Below are 20963 nucleotides of genomic sequence, written 5' to 3' on the forward strand. Positions count from 1 at the left end.
GCTTCATTACTATTCTGCCTGCTAGATGTAGCTGACGCTGACAAAAACACCCTCAACCTTTGCTGCCCTCAACCCACCCGGCCTGCCTCTTCACAAACTAAAAAAAAAATGAAAATAAAAACTCAAAAACAAAACAGTAGAGTTGTCGCAGCCTCTTCTGTCACTGCCTACGCTTGCATGGAGGTGGGAGCTGAATTATCTACCTGACCTGACTCATGCAGAGCCAGATTCTTATGAAATCCCTTTCATGGATTACTGGGCTACGTGTAAACAAAATCACCATCTCCTCGCATCAGCTCCCTCTCTCGTCTTTTGAATTCGATTACCCCGTAAAGCCCCACGACCCTGAAACACACAGGTAAAGAAAGATGAGGTAGTCATTAGGCTTCATGTGAACAAAATAACTGTCTCTCCACATAGACTGTCTCCCTGCCTCTTTATTACCCAAACAGCCCAGTGTTTTTTATATTTTAAGGGCAGTGCATTCATCTCCCTCCAGCTAATTGGCTGCTAATAAGAGACTTCTGGCACACAGCCAGGCCCTTTAAAAGGCAAGCTACACAGTGAGACAACTTCAGACACACACACACTCATACAAAGACAGCACAGTGCACACATATATAAACATGTACGCATACATACACACAAATACACATTACATTATCTCACTCCACTGCGCACTTGTTTTAATTGCCCTCCTGACACTAAGTGTAATAAATTGCGGTCCTTAAATTATGCATGGTGTTCCATAACTCCTGCATGGACGTTTTCATGGGGACAAAGTGGAGAGGAGACACTGACCTGTTTGCTAAAGATGAAATATTTTCTCCAGTTTGCACATTTGGTGTCGAGGCTAGGCGAGCGAATCAAGTGTTATCTATGCTGTAATGTTGCTCTGCAGAAGAACAATTGCCCTTTGGGAGGAATTGACTTTTCAGATGAGGATGTAGCCAGTAAAACTGTGCTGCAAGTGATGTTGTGTGTAGCTGTTCTGAATGTAGAGTGAGCACAGCTAAGGTACAGGGATTTAAAGACCCCCTCCAATGAAACTCATGTTTTGAACCTTGTCAATTCGTCCATATGGTGTTTTTTATTTGCTATGGAGCGAAACAAGCCGTCAACGCAAAGGGTGAGTATTTCCACCTTAGAACTACTATGTACCAATGTCTCAAAAACATGGATTGGATTCATATAGCCAGGGTTTCATTACATCATATACCTATGGAACCATTCCCATCAACTTGCGGGGTGGGGCTTTCCATATCAAAAGGAAAATGCTACAGTGCAGTGAGGGGTATCTGAAGCTGCAAGCTAAGTTTCTATTTCACTTCAAATTCTCAGACTTCGTAATCTGGAACAAGGTTTATCCAACATTAGCACCACCGGGTGAAGGGTGGGTGAAGATAGAGGTTGGGTCTGACTATGATATTCATTCATTCATTTTCCATAACCGCTTACCCTGTCAGGGGTCGCTGGGGGGCCCTATCCCATCTGACACTGGGCGAGACGCAGGGTACACCCTGGACAGGTCACCAGAATATCACAGGGCTGACACATAGAGACAGACATCCGTTCACGCTCACATTCACACCTACGGACAACAGTCACCAATTAACCTAGCATGCATGCTTTGGATTGTGGGAGGAAGCCAGAAGTACCCTGAGAAAACCCACGCTGACACAGGGAGAACACATAAACTCTGCACAGAGGGGGTTTCACACCCCAGGTTTCGAACCACGAACCCTCTTGCTGTGTGAGGAGACAATACCAACCACTGCACCATTGTGCCACCATGGATATTCATAGATCCCGAAATAGAGCAAAGGTTTTAGGTTACATTTAAGCCATTTAAGGGCATGAAGATTTTTTTGTTAATGGAAAAAAGTTCCATGTAATTCCATGTAATGTCGATGAACAGATATTAAGATTCAGTATTAAAGGATTTAAATGGGAACTCAACCTAAATCTACAATAAATACATGTAATGTTGTGCCGTACAAGGATTTCTAACAAAGGCCTACACTTTATCCATAAACTTTTGGGCCTACATGTAACAATCAAAGCCTGAGACCACATGTTGGCGCCCAAAAGAACAAAGGAATCAGTCAACCCCCTTTCTCTGTGTGAATCAGCTGATTCAACCCCCAACACAGCACCCCAGCTGACCAGCAGAGGTCCCTTGAAATACACAGCTCCCATTGGGTGAAATCCACCATGGCCAACCACGCACCGATGACGTCACGCCGGGGTATATCAGCACAAAGCGTATCTGAGGGAAACGCTTCTGGCTGTGATCCTCATAGCCAATAGAAGTACCCACAACTGTTCCAAAAGCTTAGCAACTCGTCCCACGTGGCGAACGCTTTAGAGAGAGTTATTACTGTGCACAGTTAGACACGTTTTAGGCCTACGGATTTCCTTCGCTGGTCGAACTGATCTCCTCTCCTCTCCCTCACTCTGTGCGCCGAGGAACACAGAGTAGCCCGGTACGAGACCACGGATTGACCCTCTCACCCGGATGCCCGCGGATGCGAAGTTTGGTAGATAACAAGGACTGCCTGCTTCAAGAAGAAGGACAAGGACCCCCTTCTTTCCCCGAGTGATTCCCCGCTACGAGCCGGAATTAACTCGCCTCGCCAGAGACTTGCCCCCTCACCGAGGACCCGTTAGCCGCTGTGAGCCGCTAACCACTTCACCTCTGCCGTAACAAAGGACGCACGAGGAACGACCGACACATCACTCCACCTTCTGCAACAGTAAGAGGCTTTAGCTCTGGGCAGATATTAGTTAGTGTGTGTTTTCTTTTTAAGTTTGTAAGGGCTTGTTGATACGGTGTGTTGCTGCTGTCTGTTATTCTTCTGCCCGTTTGTGTCTGCTTGTAATACGTAGTGATCCGACCTCGTCGGACCGCTATTGTGTCGCCCCGCACGCGGGATCGATCAGTACTTCAGCTGTGTTGGTTCAATGTCCAGATTCACGCCGCTCACCAGCTGAGCCAAGCGCGTCTCTGCGTAACACAGATGGGTTACTGCATCTCAATACCGCCTGCGTGACCACACTTCTGAGTGCTTCCCTTTCTCTCTTCCTCTCTTCCACTAACCTACACTTGGAGCCGAGCAATTTGAACTTCCCTTTCTACCGGCTCCCTTCCTTTTTGAGTCGCGTGCTTTCTTGGCGAGCCACCATTGCGTGACGTAGCTTGCAGCATCACAGCCGCCATCTTGGTACGCTCACACGCCTCTCTCTCTCTCACACACCCACTCGCTCAGACACACACACACACCACACACACTCACACATTCTCGCTCACTCACCCACTTTCTTCCACACCCTCTCTCACACACACACACACATACATACACATACACACACACACACACACACACACACACACACACACACACACACACACACACACACACTCTCTCTCACACACCCACACTCACACACACACACACACACACACACACACACACACACACACACACACACACACCCTTCTTGATGCTTGCTGGTTGGTTTGGTAATGTTTTATAGTTGATAGGGTTTATAGAGCAATGTTGATGTTGGTTGTAAATTAATGTCATCAGTGTGAATAAACTATATACTGCAAAGAGAGGTTGCTTTGGTTTTTCATTGTATACTGTGATGAAGCTGGTTGACAAAGTCAGTGCCTGAGCTCCACTCCTTCCTGTTCATCTTATAGTTGCTGATATCTCCCTAGAATTAGCTTCCTAAGTGAACACTCTTGAGACTGAATTTACGTCTGATCATTGGTCCGGGTTTTCCCGGTGGTGCCCCGCTGTAAGCTAATTTGATTATTATGCTTATGTAATAATTAATCAGTTATTAATTAATTAATCAAATATTTTAATAATCCATAATTAATATTAATAATTATGAATTATTGCCAGTGATCATATTTAGCTCCTCCTCTTCCCAACAGTAATTTCCATGGTCTTTGTAAAGTTCAATCAATATTTGTGAGCATGAGTTACTCTTTCTCAAAGCCAGAAACCAGAGAAGAAAACTAGCAATGTCATCAAGTATACAGTCTGGAGCTGCTCCATAGACAATGAATGGGAGCCTGATTTTGTGGATCCACACAATGTTTTTTTTATACCCAAATGAGCTTTATTCTATTGTAGTGTTCTCAGTTCTGAAACACAAAATTTACCCATATACTCACAACATTCCCCTGAATGCTCTCAGTGTCATCTTTAACATTTCTAACATAAAACTTTGGGGAATTCAAAGTACACACTGCTGGCAAGCAGACTCTCTGAAAGGCTAGTGACTGAAAATTCTGTTCTCTGATTTAAGGTATCATGACGAATTCTGGACAAAGCAAGTGTAATTTTCAAGATAAAAAGGTCAACTGACATATGGCAGCAAGCGCCAGAATCTTATTTTGCTATCTTCCCCTTTGTGTCAGGGTACTTCTTGCCAAATTTCATACTTGTATGACTATTTGCATTTACATCATTTTGCCAGAAACATGACTGTATTAGACGACAGGAATCGCATGTATGAATATTGAAAATAGATGTAGTTCCCCATTAATCAATGCTAAGAAGGGAACTTTGAGAACTAAAAAAAAGGGAATCAGAGTTTGCACTGGAAATGTTTCCTGTGGTTTGTTTGGGTTAGCGTTTAACTTTATAAATGTGGACATGATAGCAGGTTGTGTCCCTACTGTCATCAGTGCTGTTAGAGTAAAAGCAGTAATGTGAGACGTGTTATTAAAGAGATAAAAGAACTTAAAAAGAGGCAGTAAGAGCCACAGTGCAAACTGTCAAAGCTAATTAAATGATAATGAATTAATTACACCCACACAGATGAATACTGCTCACTGTACACAAATGAAACCAAACGTTCAGGAATGATTATCTGAGAAATTTAAGTTATTACCTCCGTGTTTATGATTAAAGCTTTTCATTTGGCACAATCAATGTCAAATTCAGTTAAGTGGTGGAAATGTAATTTTTGTACGAACTCGCATGAATTATGCATGCCAGAGCATTGTGGCAAAATACGCACAGCTCTCCTCTAATGCACTTTGAAAGAGAAAGCACTGATGTTATTCAGCTGTTCAGCTGGATTAATGTCTTCAGCTGACAGCTACTCAATAGCTAGCATCCAAGTGTTTGTGATGAACTGCACACTGCAGCCAAGACGGGAGTAACTCTTTAAAATAATTCACTTACACGTGTTACTGATGTGTGGGCCAGTGTGTGCTAGTGAGCATAAATAAAAGCCCGAAGCAAACACTTATATGTTGGATACAGTTTGAGAAACTAAGGCAATGTGCTGTCTTCTGCCAGTAATGTTATTTTCTAACGAGTGGAATTGTTTTTAATTTACAAGAATTCTCATCTAAAAGCTCGAAAATGTCACTGAGTCAGCCGCACGTCTGCAGTGTCATCTGCAGCGGAAGTTTAACATCAACAATGCGCCACGTTATCTGTCTGCTTTATCAGTAATTGAATCTGATAACACGTGCGGCGCTGTGATAATACAGCCACTCAACCATTTAAGTAGCAAATAACGCTGATGAAGAACTTGCCTGAGACTGTGTTGGAGTTCAATATGAGATAAGGAAACAGTTAAGTGGTTGTGTAATATTCCCATTTTAATGTTATTCCTTCGCTTTATCGTAAATTAATTTCGACTTTGGTTGCACTTATCAGCTCAGCTATGCAAAGCCCCTTACATCTCCGTCTATTCAACAGCTGCAGCGTCATATAGAACTTTAGCTGGATGCTGCAGTTTTGTTATGAAGCGACGTGGTGTAAAGATGCTGCGTGGATAACGCGGACTGCGTTAAATGGCTTTGTGTCACTCGGTTTAATTACTGTGCTCCTTCACGCAAGATTATCCACGATAATTTCAAGTCCCGCAGTTGTATGACTTCTCCTCAAGTAATTATTGGTCTTCTAGGGAGGGGGGGTGAAAAGAGGAGCTGAGTCAGTAGATCAGTCTCACAAATTCTTGATGTTTATAATCCTTTCACCCTCTATGGAGCAGGCTGTGGTGCTCCCCTAAGAACACATGATGGAGATGTAAGAAGACAAAATGAACATTGTCTTTTTGAAAAAGCCTGCAGCTATATTTTACAAAAACATTATGTAAATCAGCTTTAAGACAAACTTCTGATGAACTGTTGCTGATTGCCTACTGTTGGTTATACATCTGCTACTTTATGCAAACAGCTGCGAGCTAGACAACACTGTTTAATTCGTGACTGTGTCTTCTCACATCACACTTTGCACCCCCATTTGAGCTTCCGTCACTGTACATTATAGTTTGAAGTTGTAATCAGAAGTTCATCTTAGCCTGTAATTTTGTGTACATAAAGATGTTGGGTTATAGGATTCCTCTCACAGCTGCATCTATAAGAGACTGAAGTATGAATCCCATTGCGTAACAAACCTCTTCATATGTCACATGGCATTTCTTGGACTTTTCAAGAACTGAATGTTCCGATTCTTCACCAACCTGTTGCTATGGGAAACTGCTGATGCTGTTGTTCAGTATGGTGTGAAGGCAGCTATTTATAAAAATCTTCTGAATGCATTTGCAAAAGCGGGCTTCCTGCAGACACGACCATGTGAAGACTGATCACCTCCCCTAAAGAGGAACTTCACTCCCACATAAACGCTGCTCAGACTGACCAGAAGCTGACTATTGCACAGTAAGAGATTGATGATGCAACGGAGATTGTCATCACAGCACAATGAAGGTTTGGGAAAGAAATAAGATGTATTATCATCCGGCTATTGAATAACAGCTCTGAAAGTTGTTTCCTGATCATAAAAAACATGAAACAAAACAAAAAGTGAGTAGCAGTAGAGTTGCTCAAAGCCAGAGTACCACACAACTAAAGAGACTAGCTCAAAGCATTACACAATCCCCTTGTTTAAAGGAGACCTATTTGGGATTGCTAACATACATGTTAACATGCTTAAATGTTAAAAAAAAAAAAAATACTCGCAAAACCTGTTTTCACCCTCTGTCTGAAATGCTCTGTTTTAGTGACTTTCTCTTTATGCTCTGATTCATCAGTATTTCCAAGTCAAACATACCTCAGTGTCACTGTGCTGTCATTGCAGCTGAAAATGTCTGTTTCACGGCACTTTCTACCATGAAAATTCACTAACAACAGCTTCCAAACCAAATTCTTCACAACTGAACATGTTCCAACAGGAAGATGATCCAAAATCAGGGAGAAAACTACCTCGACACCCTCTCTGTGTATTAGCTCGAGTAGTCACTGCATGCTCCTAATCTGCATCTTGGACATGGAACAATCTTCAAAAAGATCCTAAATTACAAACATTCATTCCATCAATGAATTTAAGGGCATCATGAAGAATATGGTGAAAGAGACGTGCTTATTTTCCTTGAGAGGCCACTATGTTTGAGTAGTTGTTTTATTGTGGATTTTTGTATTATATGTTGTATTTGTTGCATTTTAAATGTGTTTTGATTGGCTACTACCTCGACCAGGTCTCTCTTTTAAAAAAGACTTTCGGTCTCAATGGGACTTCCTGGTTAAATAAAAGGTTAGCATGCAGCTACATGTAGCAGCGCACCTGCAGCTGGGGAATGACTCTAACTGTGCATAACAGGACTTTCTACAATCAAAAATCACCAATAAAAGCTTCTAAACAGGACTGGAGATGCTCAAGCAGGAATATGATCTGAAATCAGTGAGAAATTAACAGCAATCAAGTTTATATACAGTACAGGCCAAAAGTTTGGACACACCTTCTCATTCAATGCGTTTTCTTTATTTTCATGACTATTTACATTGTAGATTCTCACTGAAGGCATCAAAACTATGAATGAACACATGTGGAGTTATGTACTTAACAAAAAAAGGTGAAATAACTGAAAACATGTTTTATATTCTAGTTTCTTCAAAATAGCCACCCTTTGCTCTGATTACTGCTTTGCACACTCTTGGCATTCTCTCCATGAGCTTCAAGAGGTAGTCACCTGAAATGGTTTCCACTTCACAGGTGTGCCTTATCAGGGTTAATTAGTGGAATTTCTTGCTTTATCAATGGGGTTGGGACCATCAGTTGTGTTGTGCAGAAGTCAGGTTAATACACAGCCGACAGTCCTATTGGACAACTGTTAAAATTCATATTATGGCAAGAACCAATCAGCTAACTAAAGAAAAACGAGTGGCCATCATTACTTTAAGAAATGAAGGTCAGTCAGTCCGGAAAATTGCAAAAACTTTAAATGTGTCCCCAAGTGGAGTCGCAAAAACCATCAAGCGCTACAATGAAACTGGCACACATGAGGACCGACCCAGGAAAGGAAGACCAAGAGTCACCTCTGCTTCTGAGGATAAGTTCATCCGAGTCACCAGCCTCAGAAATGGCAAGTTAACAGCAGCTCAGATCAGAGACCAGATGAATGCCACACAGAGTTCTAGCAGCAGAGCCATCTCTAGAACAACTGTTAAGAGGAGACTGCGCGAATCAGGCCTTCATGGTCAAATAGCTGCTAGGAAACCACTGCTAAGGAGAGGCAACAAGCAGAAGAGATTTGTTTGGGCCAAGAAACACAAGGAATGGACATTAGACCAGTGGAAATCTGTGCTTTGGTCTGATGAGTCCAAATTTGAGATCTTTGGTTCCAACCGCCGTGTCTTTGTGAGACGCAGAAAAGGTGAACGGATGGATTCCACATGCCTGGTTCCCACTGTGAAGCATGGAGGAGGAGGTGTGATGGTGTGGGGGTGTTTTGCTGGTGACACTGTTGGGGATTTATTCAAAATTGAAGGCACACTGAACCAGCATGGCTACCACAGCATCCTGCAGCGACATGCCATCCCATCCGGTTTGCGTTTAGTTGGACCATCATTTATTTTTCAACAGGACAATGACCCCAAACACACCTCCAGGCTGTGTAAGGGCTATTTGACCAAGAAGGAGAGTGATGGAGTGCTGCGGCAGATGACCTGGCCTCCACAGTCACCGGACCTGAACCCAATCGAGATGGTTTGGGGTGAGCTGGACCGCAGAGTGAAGGCAAAGGGGCCAACAAGTGCTAAACACCTCTGGGAACTCCTTCAAGACTGTTGGAAAACCATTTCAGGTGACTACCTCTTGAAGCTCATGGAGAGAATGCCAAGAGTGTGCAAAGCAGTAATCAGAGCAAAGGGTGGCTATTTTGAAGAAACTAGAATATAAAGCATGTTTTCAGTTATTTCACCTTTTTTTGTTAAGTACATAACTCCACATGTGTTCATTCATAGTTTTGATGTCTTCAGTGAGAATCTACAATGTAAATAGTCATGAAAATAAAGAAAACACATTGAATGAGAAGGTGTGTCCAAACTTTTGGCCTGTACTGTATATCCCTGACATTAGCATGTAGCTACATGTAGCAATGTATGCAATGTAAACACTTGTAGCTGCATGCTTGGAAAAGATTAAATCTGTCAGCAGCTGACATCAGCTTGTCTCAAAAGAAGAAAAATTTTGGAAACAGAGTATTCAGAAAAGTCAAGAGCCTGAGGTTTTGTATTAGTCTTACATATGTTTACCTCATATGAATATCTGACATTTTAACACTATCTATATGACAGAAACTACGGAGAGCAAAGAAGGTCCTCTTAACTGAATTAAACACATGTGGTTCTTACCTGTGTTGGAGCCCGACAAGTTGTACCTGGAATTCGCCTTTTTGATGATGTTCTCATGGATCTGGTACCACTCACTCTCAGTGTTACACCTGAGACAGAAAATATTTTTCAAAAAACAGATTCTCTACTTCAAAGGGCACTACAGCAATTTAATATTTCACTTTCATAAAGTTGGGAAATTAATAAGGACAAATGACTAAAAGAATGTTAAAATTCAGTGCAGCAGAGGCTGATGGTTGCTGTTCTGTTGCACTCAATTCTTCACACTCCTAGCAACTGGTGGCTTGTAATCTTGATAACATCTCATGTAAAATGAACCACACGTTGGATGCTATATAAATCACAGGTGCGAGTAAAAAATTATGGGTCTGACTGTGACTACACACTATTTTAACTTTAAACTAGGGCAGGTCAAGTAAACAAATTCTTACAGTATTTACAATGACGTCTTGTCTAGACCTAATTCTAAAAACATTCAGTTCAGGACTTTAATGCTAATCCGACTAAAACCTCTGTGGTGCAAGTGCAGGTATAAAGAAAGTGGTTGTATTTTCTTCTGAGCTAAATGTATTTGGCCAGTCATTCTGATCCTGCTATAATTTAGGTCAAACTACTGTGTCAATGGTTGCCTTTCCTATCCCTCAGGGCATCGTGTAGACTAGGTTGGATCACAGTGTCCTTTCACTGCCACTGTTGGCGGAAAAACAACAGACTATTGATGTACGACAGGAAAAGGTGCATTTTTGTTGATGTATTGGTAAGTTAGATGAATCAAATCGCTTTGTAGCTTCATACATATATCTTTGGTTGGTATGTAGAGTAAAAACATAACTTTTAAGATTACTGACTCTTTAAGAAAAGCTTGAGGTTTGAAAAAATCTTGCTGATAGTGAAATGAGAAGATCTACACCACTTTCATATGTGACTGTAATATATGAAGCAAGAGCCAGGACACAGTTAGCTTTGCTTAAAGAGAAAGTTGTTTTCACCTTTTGGTTCTTGTATGAATTAACAAGGTACAACGTGTTAATTAGTGAGCTTTCAGAGGGCTTTAGGCTCTCTTAAAGGTCTTTTGTGTAGGATTTAGTGGCACATAACTGTGAGGTTGCAAAATTGAAACTTCTCCGTGGGCCAAGTGTGTAGGAGAACTATAGTGGCCACCACTAAAACGCATAAATGTGAATTGTCCTATCTCAAGTCAATATTTGGTTTGTCTGTTCTGGGCTACTGTAGAACAACATGGACGACAACATGGAGGAGGACCCACTATATATGTAGATATAAACGGCTCGTTCCAAGGTAACAACAACACAGGGATTCATATTTTGAGGTGACTATAAACTAGTAAAAACAGTTATGAATATTATATTTCATTTCTGCCAATAGATGCCCCTAAATCCTGAACACTTGGCCTTTGAAGTGTAGTATAGCATGGTGTAATATTTGGAGGACAGGACTTTGTAATGACATGCTGGTTGTCAACGGTGACTTACGCATAAACCTTGAGCAGGTGGTCATCCTTGGAGTCAGCAGTGAGGAGATCGGCGATGCTGACGACAGCACAGCCAAACGGCCGCCTGTACTGTATGCTACACAGATTCTTCTTCTCCCCTGCTCCCATTCTCCCTGCACCCCCACCCACCCACACACACACACACACACACACACACACACACACAAACAAAGACACATCCACAGTCAAAACAATACTGCTATGAAAGCTCAAGAGATTTAAAAGACATGTAGCGCTCAGTAGAATAAAGAAGCTGCATCCTGTAACTCCCACCTATTCTTATGATGTGCACAACGATGTAGACATCTTTTCGTAGATCACTGCTTCCCAAATCCTGAATAAAAAAACACAGGAAAACATACTCTAGCATCACATTCAATCATTGTAAACAAGCTTCAGAGTACAGGCTGAGCTTTTAGTTTCCAGGGCAATAGAGCATGACTTCAGCTTAACTGTACATAACTCTAAATTGCCCCCAATCAATCTCTGTAAATGCAAAGTCATCTTCACTACTCACCACAAACAGCGTGCATTGTCTTTCTGTCTTCTCCGGTGACTTGGGCAACCCGCTCTTATTCAGCTTGACAAAGAACCTTTCACTGTACAAGAGCAGAGACAGAGGGAGGGAATACACATTGAGATGAATGGGGTCAGGAGCGATGGCTGGATGTCATCATAAACAACTGCATCCAAGCCACTGCTAACTCTGAACAGAATAAAGATTGGAAAAAAAAATGTCAGAGATGTCAAGCTCTGAATGGTGGGCACTGGAGAGAATGCTTCAAAGTTAAAGCTTCAAACTAACGCTGTCTGAAGCAGAATATGAGGCAGACAGGCAGAGGAGGAACAGAGACAGAGGGAGAGAGGGAGAGAAAAAGATACACAAAGCTTGAATTACTGAACCAAATCCCTAACACAGGATGTCTGTAACATATCAGACAACAAGTACATCTACACGTGGCTCCTCCATGGCTGACTAAAATATTCAGAGCAGCTTTGTTGCATATTGTGGATTCTCTCGGACACGTTCCAGCCCAGATACTGGACTGTCAGCAAAAACAGTGATGGGTAACAACAAAAATGTGCAACCTCAGACTTATAACTGCCAACCTGGTTGTCATAAATCTTCTGGTTATGACAGAGGAACTCTGAGACTATTATTAAGCTGGTGAATACAGAGAGAAAATAAGAAAATGAACCTGCTCAGTGCTGGTAAATGTCAAAGGCACTGTACTATATATGTAATTTAAAGTATAAATAATCAAATAGCAGTTGTATGAGTCATATATGTATCTTGTTGTGCATGTTATGTACATTACAAGGAACAGCTTAGCGACTCCATTGGTCTGAAATTATCTAGCATAATAGCTATGCTAATGCTAGCGCATGAAAACAAGTCCACAGCCATGCTAACAACTCTGGAAATGACACTCAAGCATGTGTTGAGCAAGAAACTTGAAGTACAGAAAAGCAGAAACGCGAAAGACAGACAGACAGGAAAGGAACAAAGAAATGCAGACTACATCCCTCTGTGGACACAACTATGAGTCTACAGTCATGCTAGCAGCTCCATGAGGCTGCAATTATGGTGTTACAAGTCAGAAATTTCAACTGGAGCACCGCCTGAAATTGTATTTTCGACTCGCAAAGTCAGAGAAACCTCTCCCACCACAACCTCAAAATCCAGTATGGCTGCTCTGCGCATTGCAAGTGGTGAAAGCTGTACTGTTATTCTTTAACTATCATTAATTCATCACTATCACTATTATCAGTAGACATGTTGCTACTGTGTTTGAAACAACTGCCATTGCTAAAAATGGCTAACCTGGCTAGAACTGGTAATGCTGACAAAATCTTGGAAAGCAGCAGAAGTCACAGTGATGCTTTTAGCTAAATGCTAATGTCAGAACTCTAACATGCTCACAATGAAAAGCAGACATGCTAATATTTAGCAGGTATCTTTACCATGCTGACCATTTTAGTGCAGCGTGATAGCATGTTGACAGTTGCTTTTTAGCAAAACATAGAAAGTACAGCTGAGGTTGATTGAAATGGCATTAGCCCTAGAAGTAGTTGGACATTAACTAAAGTACTGGACAAATAAAGAATTTGACCTAAAAATGGAGTTAAAAAATATAAAGGATCAAAATCAAAGGATCAACCAAGTAGAGCTGATCGAAACCTTCGAAGCTTAGAAACTTAAATCACTGCCATGGTAATTGATGTCCAATTTAGCATTCAAATGCTCTGTTATTTTATGTTCATATTAATTACCTCCAAAATCCAAATAGCCCGACTAATTTGTCGATTATTTCTTCGATTAGTCGACTAATCATTTCATCGAAAAATGTGTTAAAATATTGAAAAATGACAGTCTGTCTTGTCCAGACCCCAAAATTACATCATCTAATGTCTTGTTTCATACTCACGCCAAAGATTTTAGTTCACTGTCACAGGAGAGTATGTAAAGCTGCCAATATCTGAATGTAAGAAGCTGCAGTAAGAGTATTTTGGGGTACTTTTATAGAACTTTTCTATGAAAAATGACTCAAACTGATTAGTCGACTACTAAAATAGTCACTGATTGTTTTAATAGTCGATTAGTCATCGATTAGTCGACTAATCGTGGCAGCCCTACTAGCATCTAATGTCAGTCACTAACAGAACCTGGGACAGTTTGACCACACATGACAGGCTTACAGATACACTGTCAAAAAGTCGAAAAAGTCAACAAGAAAAAGGTGACCCTCAAAAGGTCAAGTGCCAGATATGACAAAGGAAACTGGTTCACAATCTACAAGCTTGGCAAATCAACTGACAACTGTAAGCAACAGTTTAGCCATCTAGCAAGGTATTCTTTTTTCTAGCTATTATTTGCTGCTACCTGCATGCTAACAAAGTGGCTAACTGTCACATTATTTTAGGTGGACCAGTGGTATTTCTGACGCTATTTCTCAGTGAACCTTTGATACCAAATGTCATGACAATCCATCCAAAAGTTGTTGAGACATTTAACTCAAGACCACAAAAGTCAACGTTCTGGTGCCGTTAAATGAAAAGTCAGGGAATGACCAAAGTCAACAGGATTCAGCCTCTGGGGACCACGAATGTCTGTACAAAATTTGATGGTAATCTAATAGTTAATGAGATATATCAGTCTGGACCAAAATGGTTGAACAGCCAACCAACAGACAGACCAACGCTGCCATCCCTTGAGCTATGAAGCTACTGTGGCTAAAAATAACACTGTAAGCAGCCACACTGAGACAATTGGAAAAGTAAATTGTCTGGCGTCCTGTCTAAAGCAACACCTAATCATACTTTGGACAGTTTCTACATACTGTATTAGAATATGAAATTCAACAGCTTCACAGAGCCGAATGACCCAACTTGAAATAACAACTCTGGCCTCAAATGCCCTGGCACCCCGCCTTCGTGCAGGAGGGGGGATATTAAGTGCATGTCGGGCAAAAACAGAAAGGACGGACACAGATCGCCTTTTCATTCTCTTTGTACTCCGTCCTCTCTCCCTCTATCTCGCACACACGCTCAAAGAGAGGCAGCACAGGCATCCTGCTGGGCCCGTCTCATCCTGGCTGGCGAGCTGAAGGCTAATCCAGTTAGGTGACTTTCACAGTCCACCGATAAGCAGAGAGAAAACCTTGTAATGCACCAGCGCCTGACAATGAGCCAAGTCTCTGGCGCGGTTAGCAGGCGCGAGCTACAGTAGGCCCATTCACACAAGAGCAGAATTTACCCAAACAGATCCTATATAACTTGACTTCATGCTGCATACAGCTACAATGGATTAGGATGTTTTATAATAGTCTGAGCTATTAAAAGCTCTTATTACAAGAGCTTAAAAGTTGTCTCTCCATGATGTAAATAAGAGGCTGCTTCTTGCACTGTAATTCAGTGTTTTGTGTATGTAGGGCAGTGGGCACCCATGTTTGAATTAATTAAGCTCCTGATAATTAATTATACAAATGCTTATGATTTTTCATACATGTATTCCTTCAGTAAAGTTTCCCTTTTATGGGCCGTATTGAAATGAACCAGTTGAGAGCTAACTTGATTTCGATGGGGTTGTTCCTCATTAGCTGCTCTCTGTAACTTTCCAGGCCATTTATCCAGCCATATGGAGACGGATTCCTATGCATTAGACATGAGACTTGCGCACGTTTTTTTCCCGAAACCTAATTAGTGCTGTATTGTTGAAACCCCAACTGCCAATTAACAGCCACTCCTGCAAACACAGACACACATGCCCGAGTCTCTCGCCCTCCCCTGCCACCGACTCTTCTCCCTCACAGCTGCAGCGTGTTGATCACCCAAGCTAAGAGGACCAGTGTCCCCCAGTGGGACCTTATCTCCCTCTATCACCGCTCACATTAACATAACATGAATGGCCGATTTCCCTCCCCTCTGGGCCCACACTGAGCTTGCTATTCCCTCTCCTGATATCGATGATTGCATTAAGAGCTGTGCGCTCGCCCGACGAGGGGGCGGAGGGGGGATGGGATAGTGGGCCACTGGCGTGTAAAATACTGGCTAAATTAACTGGCACTGTTGCCTCCCTCCCCCTGGCTGAAAAACCTAAATCTACCCCCAGAGGGCCACGTGGAAAGGCGAAAAAATGACCTGACAAGACAGTGACACTGGGCCTCTGCAGTTCACACAAAGCGCACAAAAAACACCCACGTCCAGTCGTCCATGTGTGACCTTGTTAGAGTTAAATGGAGGTTACAATTAGGAGCTGGAAGGCAATGTGAATACGGATTGAGGGAACAGAGAACGGCAGTATGAAGGGCGTGTTTGATCTGGAATACCACCAAAATTTACAAGGCAGAAAGAGCAACAGGATCATGTGTGAGCATGGCACAGTATGCCAGTGTGTCTCCAGACAAGAAGCCTGTATTATACACAAAGAAGCTGCCACGGCGCACAGGGGCTGCTGGTGTTGGCATGGTACTAAGACAACGGGTCAGACCCCCATCTGGTCTCTGACGCGCACACACACACACACACACACACACACACACACACAGAAAGCACCAGCACTGAGGGAAGAGTGGAAATGGCTCCATGCCAGGCATCTTGCGCAAATGTGTGTGTCTCTGTTTATGTGTGTGACCAGACAGTGAGAGACAACGTTGGCGAGCTGCCACTGCAAGATTTTCCTCGAAGACAGCACCAGTAAGGTGCAATGGTAAAGGCCTCTGACTGCATTGATCCCCCAAAAATTCTAATTAGCTGAATTTGGAAACAAGATAAACTGTAGGACAGAAAATACCTTTGTGTCTATTTGTTATTATATAATTTCTCCTAATTTATATTCAGTTTGATTGAAGCATATAAGATTTCTGTTGTATGTTGACTTTCTGATGCTGCTGTTTGATATTTTCACAGTATACAACATTTGTGACATTACCCTATTAACTAAAGCCGACTTCATTCTGTTCCAGAGAGTGAGCTCTAAATCCACTTCAAATGCATGCATGCTTCAAGTGGAACTTAACATGGTATCACTGGACGCTAATTACCCACTTCAAGACAAAGTGTGGGCTGGGAATAGTCTCAAAAATGCACCTCTATTATTGCCAAAGCTTTTACCGTACATCAAAACAAGGATGTATGAGCTAAAATGAGGTGAGAGAGGACATTAAAATGTACCTTGTTTATTAAATGAGCTTTTGTGTGGGTGCTTGTGTGTACACATGCAGATCAGATTGATTCAGAAACTCATCTTTCTCTGAGATAAGTCACCTCATGAAAACCAAAAAGGCCTTGCACGTTTCTTTAAAAAAAAAAAGGAACTTGTTTATAGCCTATGTTTTTTTTGTTGTGGTTGATACGTTTGGTTGGTTGTTATATACGGTGTTTCCACACTTGGTCCTTTTCAGCCCACTAAACGGACTCAGAGTGGTGAGTGGGAGCGCTCCAGGTTCACTTTGCTTTGTATTCAGCCCTCAAGATCACATGCTATTGCACTTGGACGCTTGAAAAAACAGACAAAACCACGTCAGTCCGTAACACTTGCAAGGACGCAGGACAAGGAGTAGTTTTGGCCACTTCCATTAGCTGCTAACATCTATTGGCTAACAGCTAATGTTAGCTAGTTCTCTTCCTGCTGATTTCAATGCAGATTTGTTGTTCACAATGTAGCATGTTGAAACAATAGGGTACGCCCATGTTGCACTGATAGTGAGTTCACTGTTTCCTTTCATCCCAGAGTCGTCCTGGGGAAGATCTCTGTTCAACCCAAACATCTTTTTTCCCTGGAACGATGGGATGACAAAAGTAATAAGCCCTGCTCCTTTAGCTTGTCTTATGTGCTGACAGGTCGATGGCAGTCGACAAAGTGAATATCGGTCAATAGCAATGTTCGGCTCAGAAATCTGTAACTCCCTAAATCCATTCCAGATGCATGCATGCTTGAAGTGGAACTTAATATTATATCACTGAATGCTAAATACCCACTTCCAGACAAAGTGCTAGCTGGGAATAGTCGCAAAAATGTACCTTCATTATTGCCAAACCTTTAACTGTGCATTAAGAATGCAGATGTATGAGCTAAAAGGAGGCCAGAGAGCACATTTAAATGTACCTTATTAATCAGAGGTGGTTCTGATCCACTGAAACATTGCGTGTGTGTGCTTGTGTGTACACAGGCAGATCTTTTTTGTTCAGAAACTCATCTTATTCTCAGACAAACCACATCATGAAAACCAAAAAGGCCTTGCAAACTTCTTGTAAAAATAGAAACTCTTTTCCTGTGCGCTATTATTCATAAAATACAGGAAAACCACAGACTCTTCGTGCAAGGTTTTAAGAAAGTTAGGTCAACCAAGTCAGACAAAAGTTTGATTTCCTGTCAGTAATGTGATGAATAATGTACTGGATTTCAATAGAAACAGAAGTGGAGCTACTGTATGCTGACACAAAATAATAAGTCTCATCAATGCCACCCTTGCTCCTCTGATGTGACCCTGTGGGGCGGAGAGTACACGTCAAACACAAGCATGACTTATCAAAAGAAGTTACAGCGTTGCCGTGCTCATTTTTCAACCCACTCCTTTTCCTTGCCTGACGAATCCACTTGTTTGTGACATGAAATGGAATCTCTTCGCTTTGAACTATGAAACCAAGGAGTTTAAACACAGTCTTGTATTTGGCCGACGCCCCGTCAGCAGTGTGTGGGTGTGTGTTGGTGTTCTTTCGTGCATGCAAGTGACGTGTGAGGACTCCCACGGTGATGGGCTCTTTTATGTGGACGGCATGGACACTTTTTTATATGACAAAAGAGCACGGCCTTGCCCACTTTTATGTGTTCAAGAGCGCTTTAACAACCTGCTTCATTTAATCAGTCTTCATGAATATAATTAAAGCAGTCTTCTTGACATCAGGAGGTGGAGCCATTTGAAGTGTCCCTCTGCAATCACCAATCTACCTCCCTTACATTGCTATGCACTGTGCATCCAAAATATACAGTACAGGCCAAAAGTTTGGACACACCTTCTCATACAATGCGTTTTCTTTATTTTCATGACTATTTACATTGTAGATTCTCACTGAAGACATCAAAACTATGAATGAACACATGTGGACTTATGTACTTAACAAAAAAAGGTGAAATAACTGAAAACATGTTTTATATTCTAGTTTCTTCAAAATAGCCACCCTTTGCTCTGATTACTGCTTTGCACACTCTTGGCATTCTCTCCATGAGCTTCAAGAGGTAGACGCATTGAATGAGAAGGTGTGTCCAAACTTTTGGCCTGTACTGTATGAGCAAACATAGAACTATTTTAACCACTTGAATCCTGGCACACTGTCGAAAAAAATCGAAAATTTATAACCTAGGTTTAACAATGAAGCAAATTTTGTTACTGGTACAAACAATTGAAGCATTTTCCATCACTACGTCATCAAATTATGGGGGATTATTGTCTTCAGAGTGTTTACCTGAGTGGCCGGTTCTCCCGTCCATCATAAATGTGGAAGAAGACTTCAAGCTCCTCCCCTAGATTGGCGCTCATCAGGCTCTTCACATGCACAAACAAATGATGGGTGCTAGCGGGTGCAGGGGTCTCCTTCTTACGATGCCGATGTTCCATCTGCAAAGACAAGGAGAGGTGATCAGTACTGGCACAAATCAACCCCTGATGATATTCCGAACAGTGAAATCTTTGTATAGTAGACTTAAAGCTAAGGTTAAGCAGTTTCATTTTGGCATCATTGGGCAACAACTCCATAATAAACATCAAGCATATTTTAATTTAAGTGGATTGAGAGACTTCTGCACCTCCTCTTGGATCTGTTTTCAGGCTTTAGAAAAACTAGCTCATGATGAAAGACTTTCCTATTGGCGGTTCTACAAATGCAGATGCGCGTGTACGTCCCTTTGGTAAAAGCTTGATTTGATGGCAGAGAATCCTACAAAGAGAGTTGCTTTTCCAGCATTGGCAACAACTGCCTACACTACAGAACGACCCAAAGGAGGAATATGGACTTATCAAAAGAGTCAAAAAGAGAGTCCAAAAGAGAGTCTCACAATAACGCCATGAAACACATGGCAATATCGGCGAAATATTTCAGAGATGGGGAGTAAATGTTGCCAATAGTTTAGTCTTCTGCTAACTGGAGCTAAGGGCTTATAGCTGAGGCTTCATATACATGTTTAAGTCCCTAATGTTAGCTATGGCCTCAAATCACAGCATGTACTCAGCCTAACTCTCTGATGTTTCAAACTAACTCGCTGGGAGTAGAGCAGGTAGAAGTTCCAGCGAAGGACCGCCAGTCAGCTGCCAGAGCAAACCAAATCCAACAGGAATGGTCCGCCTGAACTTGTCGCCAGATCAATAAACTTTCTGTTGCTGCCATTACACAGGTTATACCCAGCTGACAGAGGGGGGTTTTGCACTGACTGAATTTGAGTGATTACAGCCGTCAACCACCAGTCCATCTCCGTGCTACTGCCCACTTCCCTTCCAGCAAAGCAGTCCACACCAGCAAGCGGCAAGGCAGAGGGACAATGGACAGCTAGCTAATTCCAGTCTCATTTGTGGTGTGATAAACAGCGAGAGTGAGAAAGGGGCAAGGAGGGCCTGAGGGAATGTACGCAACTGTACAATAAAATACGACTGAATAACTCAGTGTATGGGAACAGTGAGTTACTGTATGAAATGCAATCATATGCCTGGTGGGAGGGGCTTAGGACAGAGAGGGGAGAGCTGCAAAAGGAGGGTGTATTTTTCCAGCTTCCTGCCTACCCCAGCTTTAATCTACAACTATACAGTGCTACAAAAGTGTTATCAAAAGTTTTGATAAAAATACACATAGTACTCTTATGATACAGGATTGAAAGGCAGGATTTGGACAGTAAAAAATTCCATAAACTCTAAATCCCAAAAGATCCGCAAACACATGATCAAAGCTTATCAGATACAGTTAATCACAGGAAAAAACAACATGTGGTTACATCTCTTTTAATACTGTCCAATCACATTCATGAGCTGCTGTATTCAGTGTTGAGTTTCCTAGTCAAAGATAAATAATATCCCTCAGAGACACCTCACAGCTGGGAGGAGTTCGGCTGCAGATTTGCATATATATTTGAAGACTAAGGCTAAGATAGATTTTGTTGATATAGATTGGGTTAATAAAATGTGTAATATCGCAGACTGTCAGCAGCACCAGAGGCTACAATGTGAGAGTTTGAGGTTTCTTTGTTGCAATGAATCAAACGGGGCACAGGAGGCACATATTGCTGTATATACAGATATG

General features: G+C 42.0%; 1 protein-coding gene across 7 annotated transcripts in view; it reads right to left on the bottom strand.

The window, feature by feature from the left end:
* dock4b (dedicator of cytokinesis 4b) overlaps nucleotides 1-20963 on the bottom strand; it is a 171982-nt gene that overhangs the window by 86480 nt on the left and 64539 nt on the right. For all 7 annotated transcript variants that reach the window (XM_049566555.1, XM_049566558.1, XM_049566557.1 and 4 more), the window contains exons 8-12: nucleotides 19143-19294; nucleotides 11695-11776; nucleotides 11451-11511; nucleotides 11158-11290; nucleotides 9665-9753 (exon numbers count right to left, since the gene is read on the bottom strand). In XM_049566555.1, coding sequence (XP_049422512.1) covers nucleotides 9665-9753; nucleotides 11158-11290; nucleotides 11451-11511; nucleotides 11695-11776; nucleotides 19143-19294 — 517 coding nt within the window. The remainder of the gene's footprint in view (nucleotides 1-9664; nucleotides 9754-11157; nucleotides 11291-11450; nucleotides 11512-11694; nucleotides 11777-19142; nucleotides 19295-20963) is intronic.

Source organism: Epinephelus fuscoguttatus, linkage group LG22, assembly GCF_011397635.1.
Source record: "Epinephelus fuscoguttatus linkage group LG22, E.fuscoguttatus.final_Chr_v1".
NCBI lineage: Eukaryota > Metazoa > Chordata > Actinopteri > Perciformes > Serranidae > Epinephelus > Epinephelus fuscoguttatus.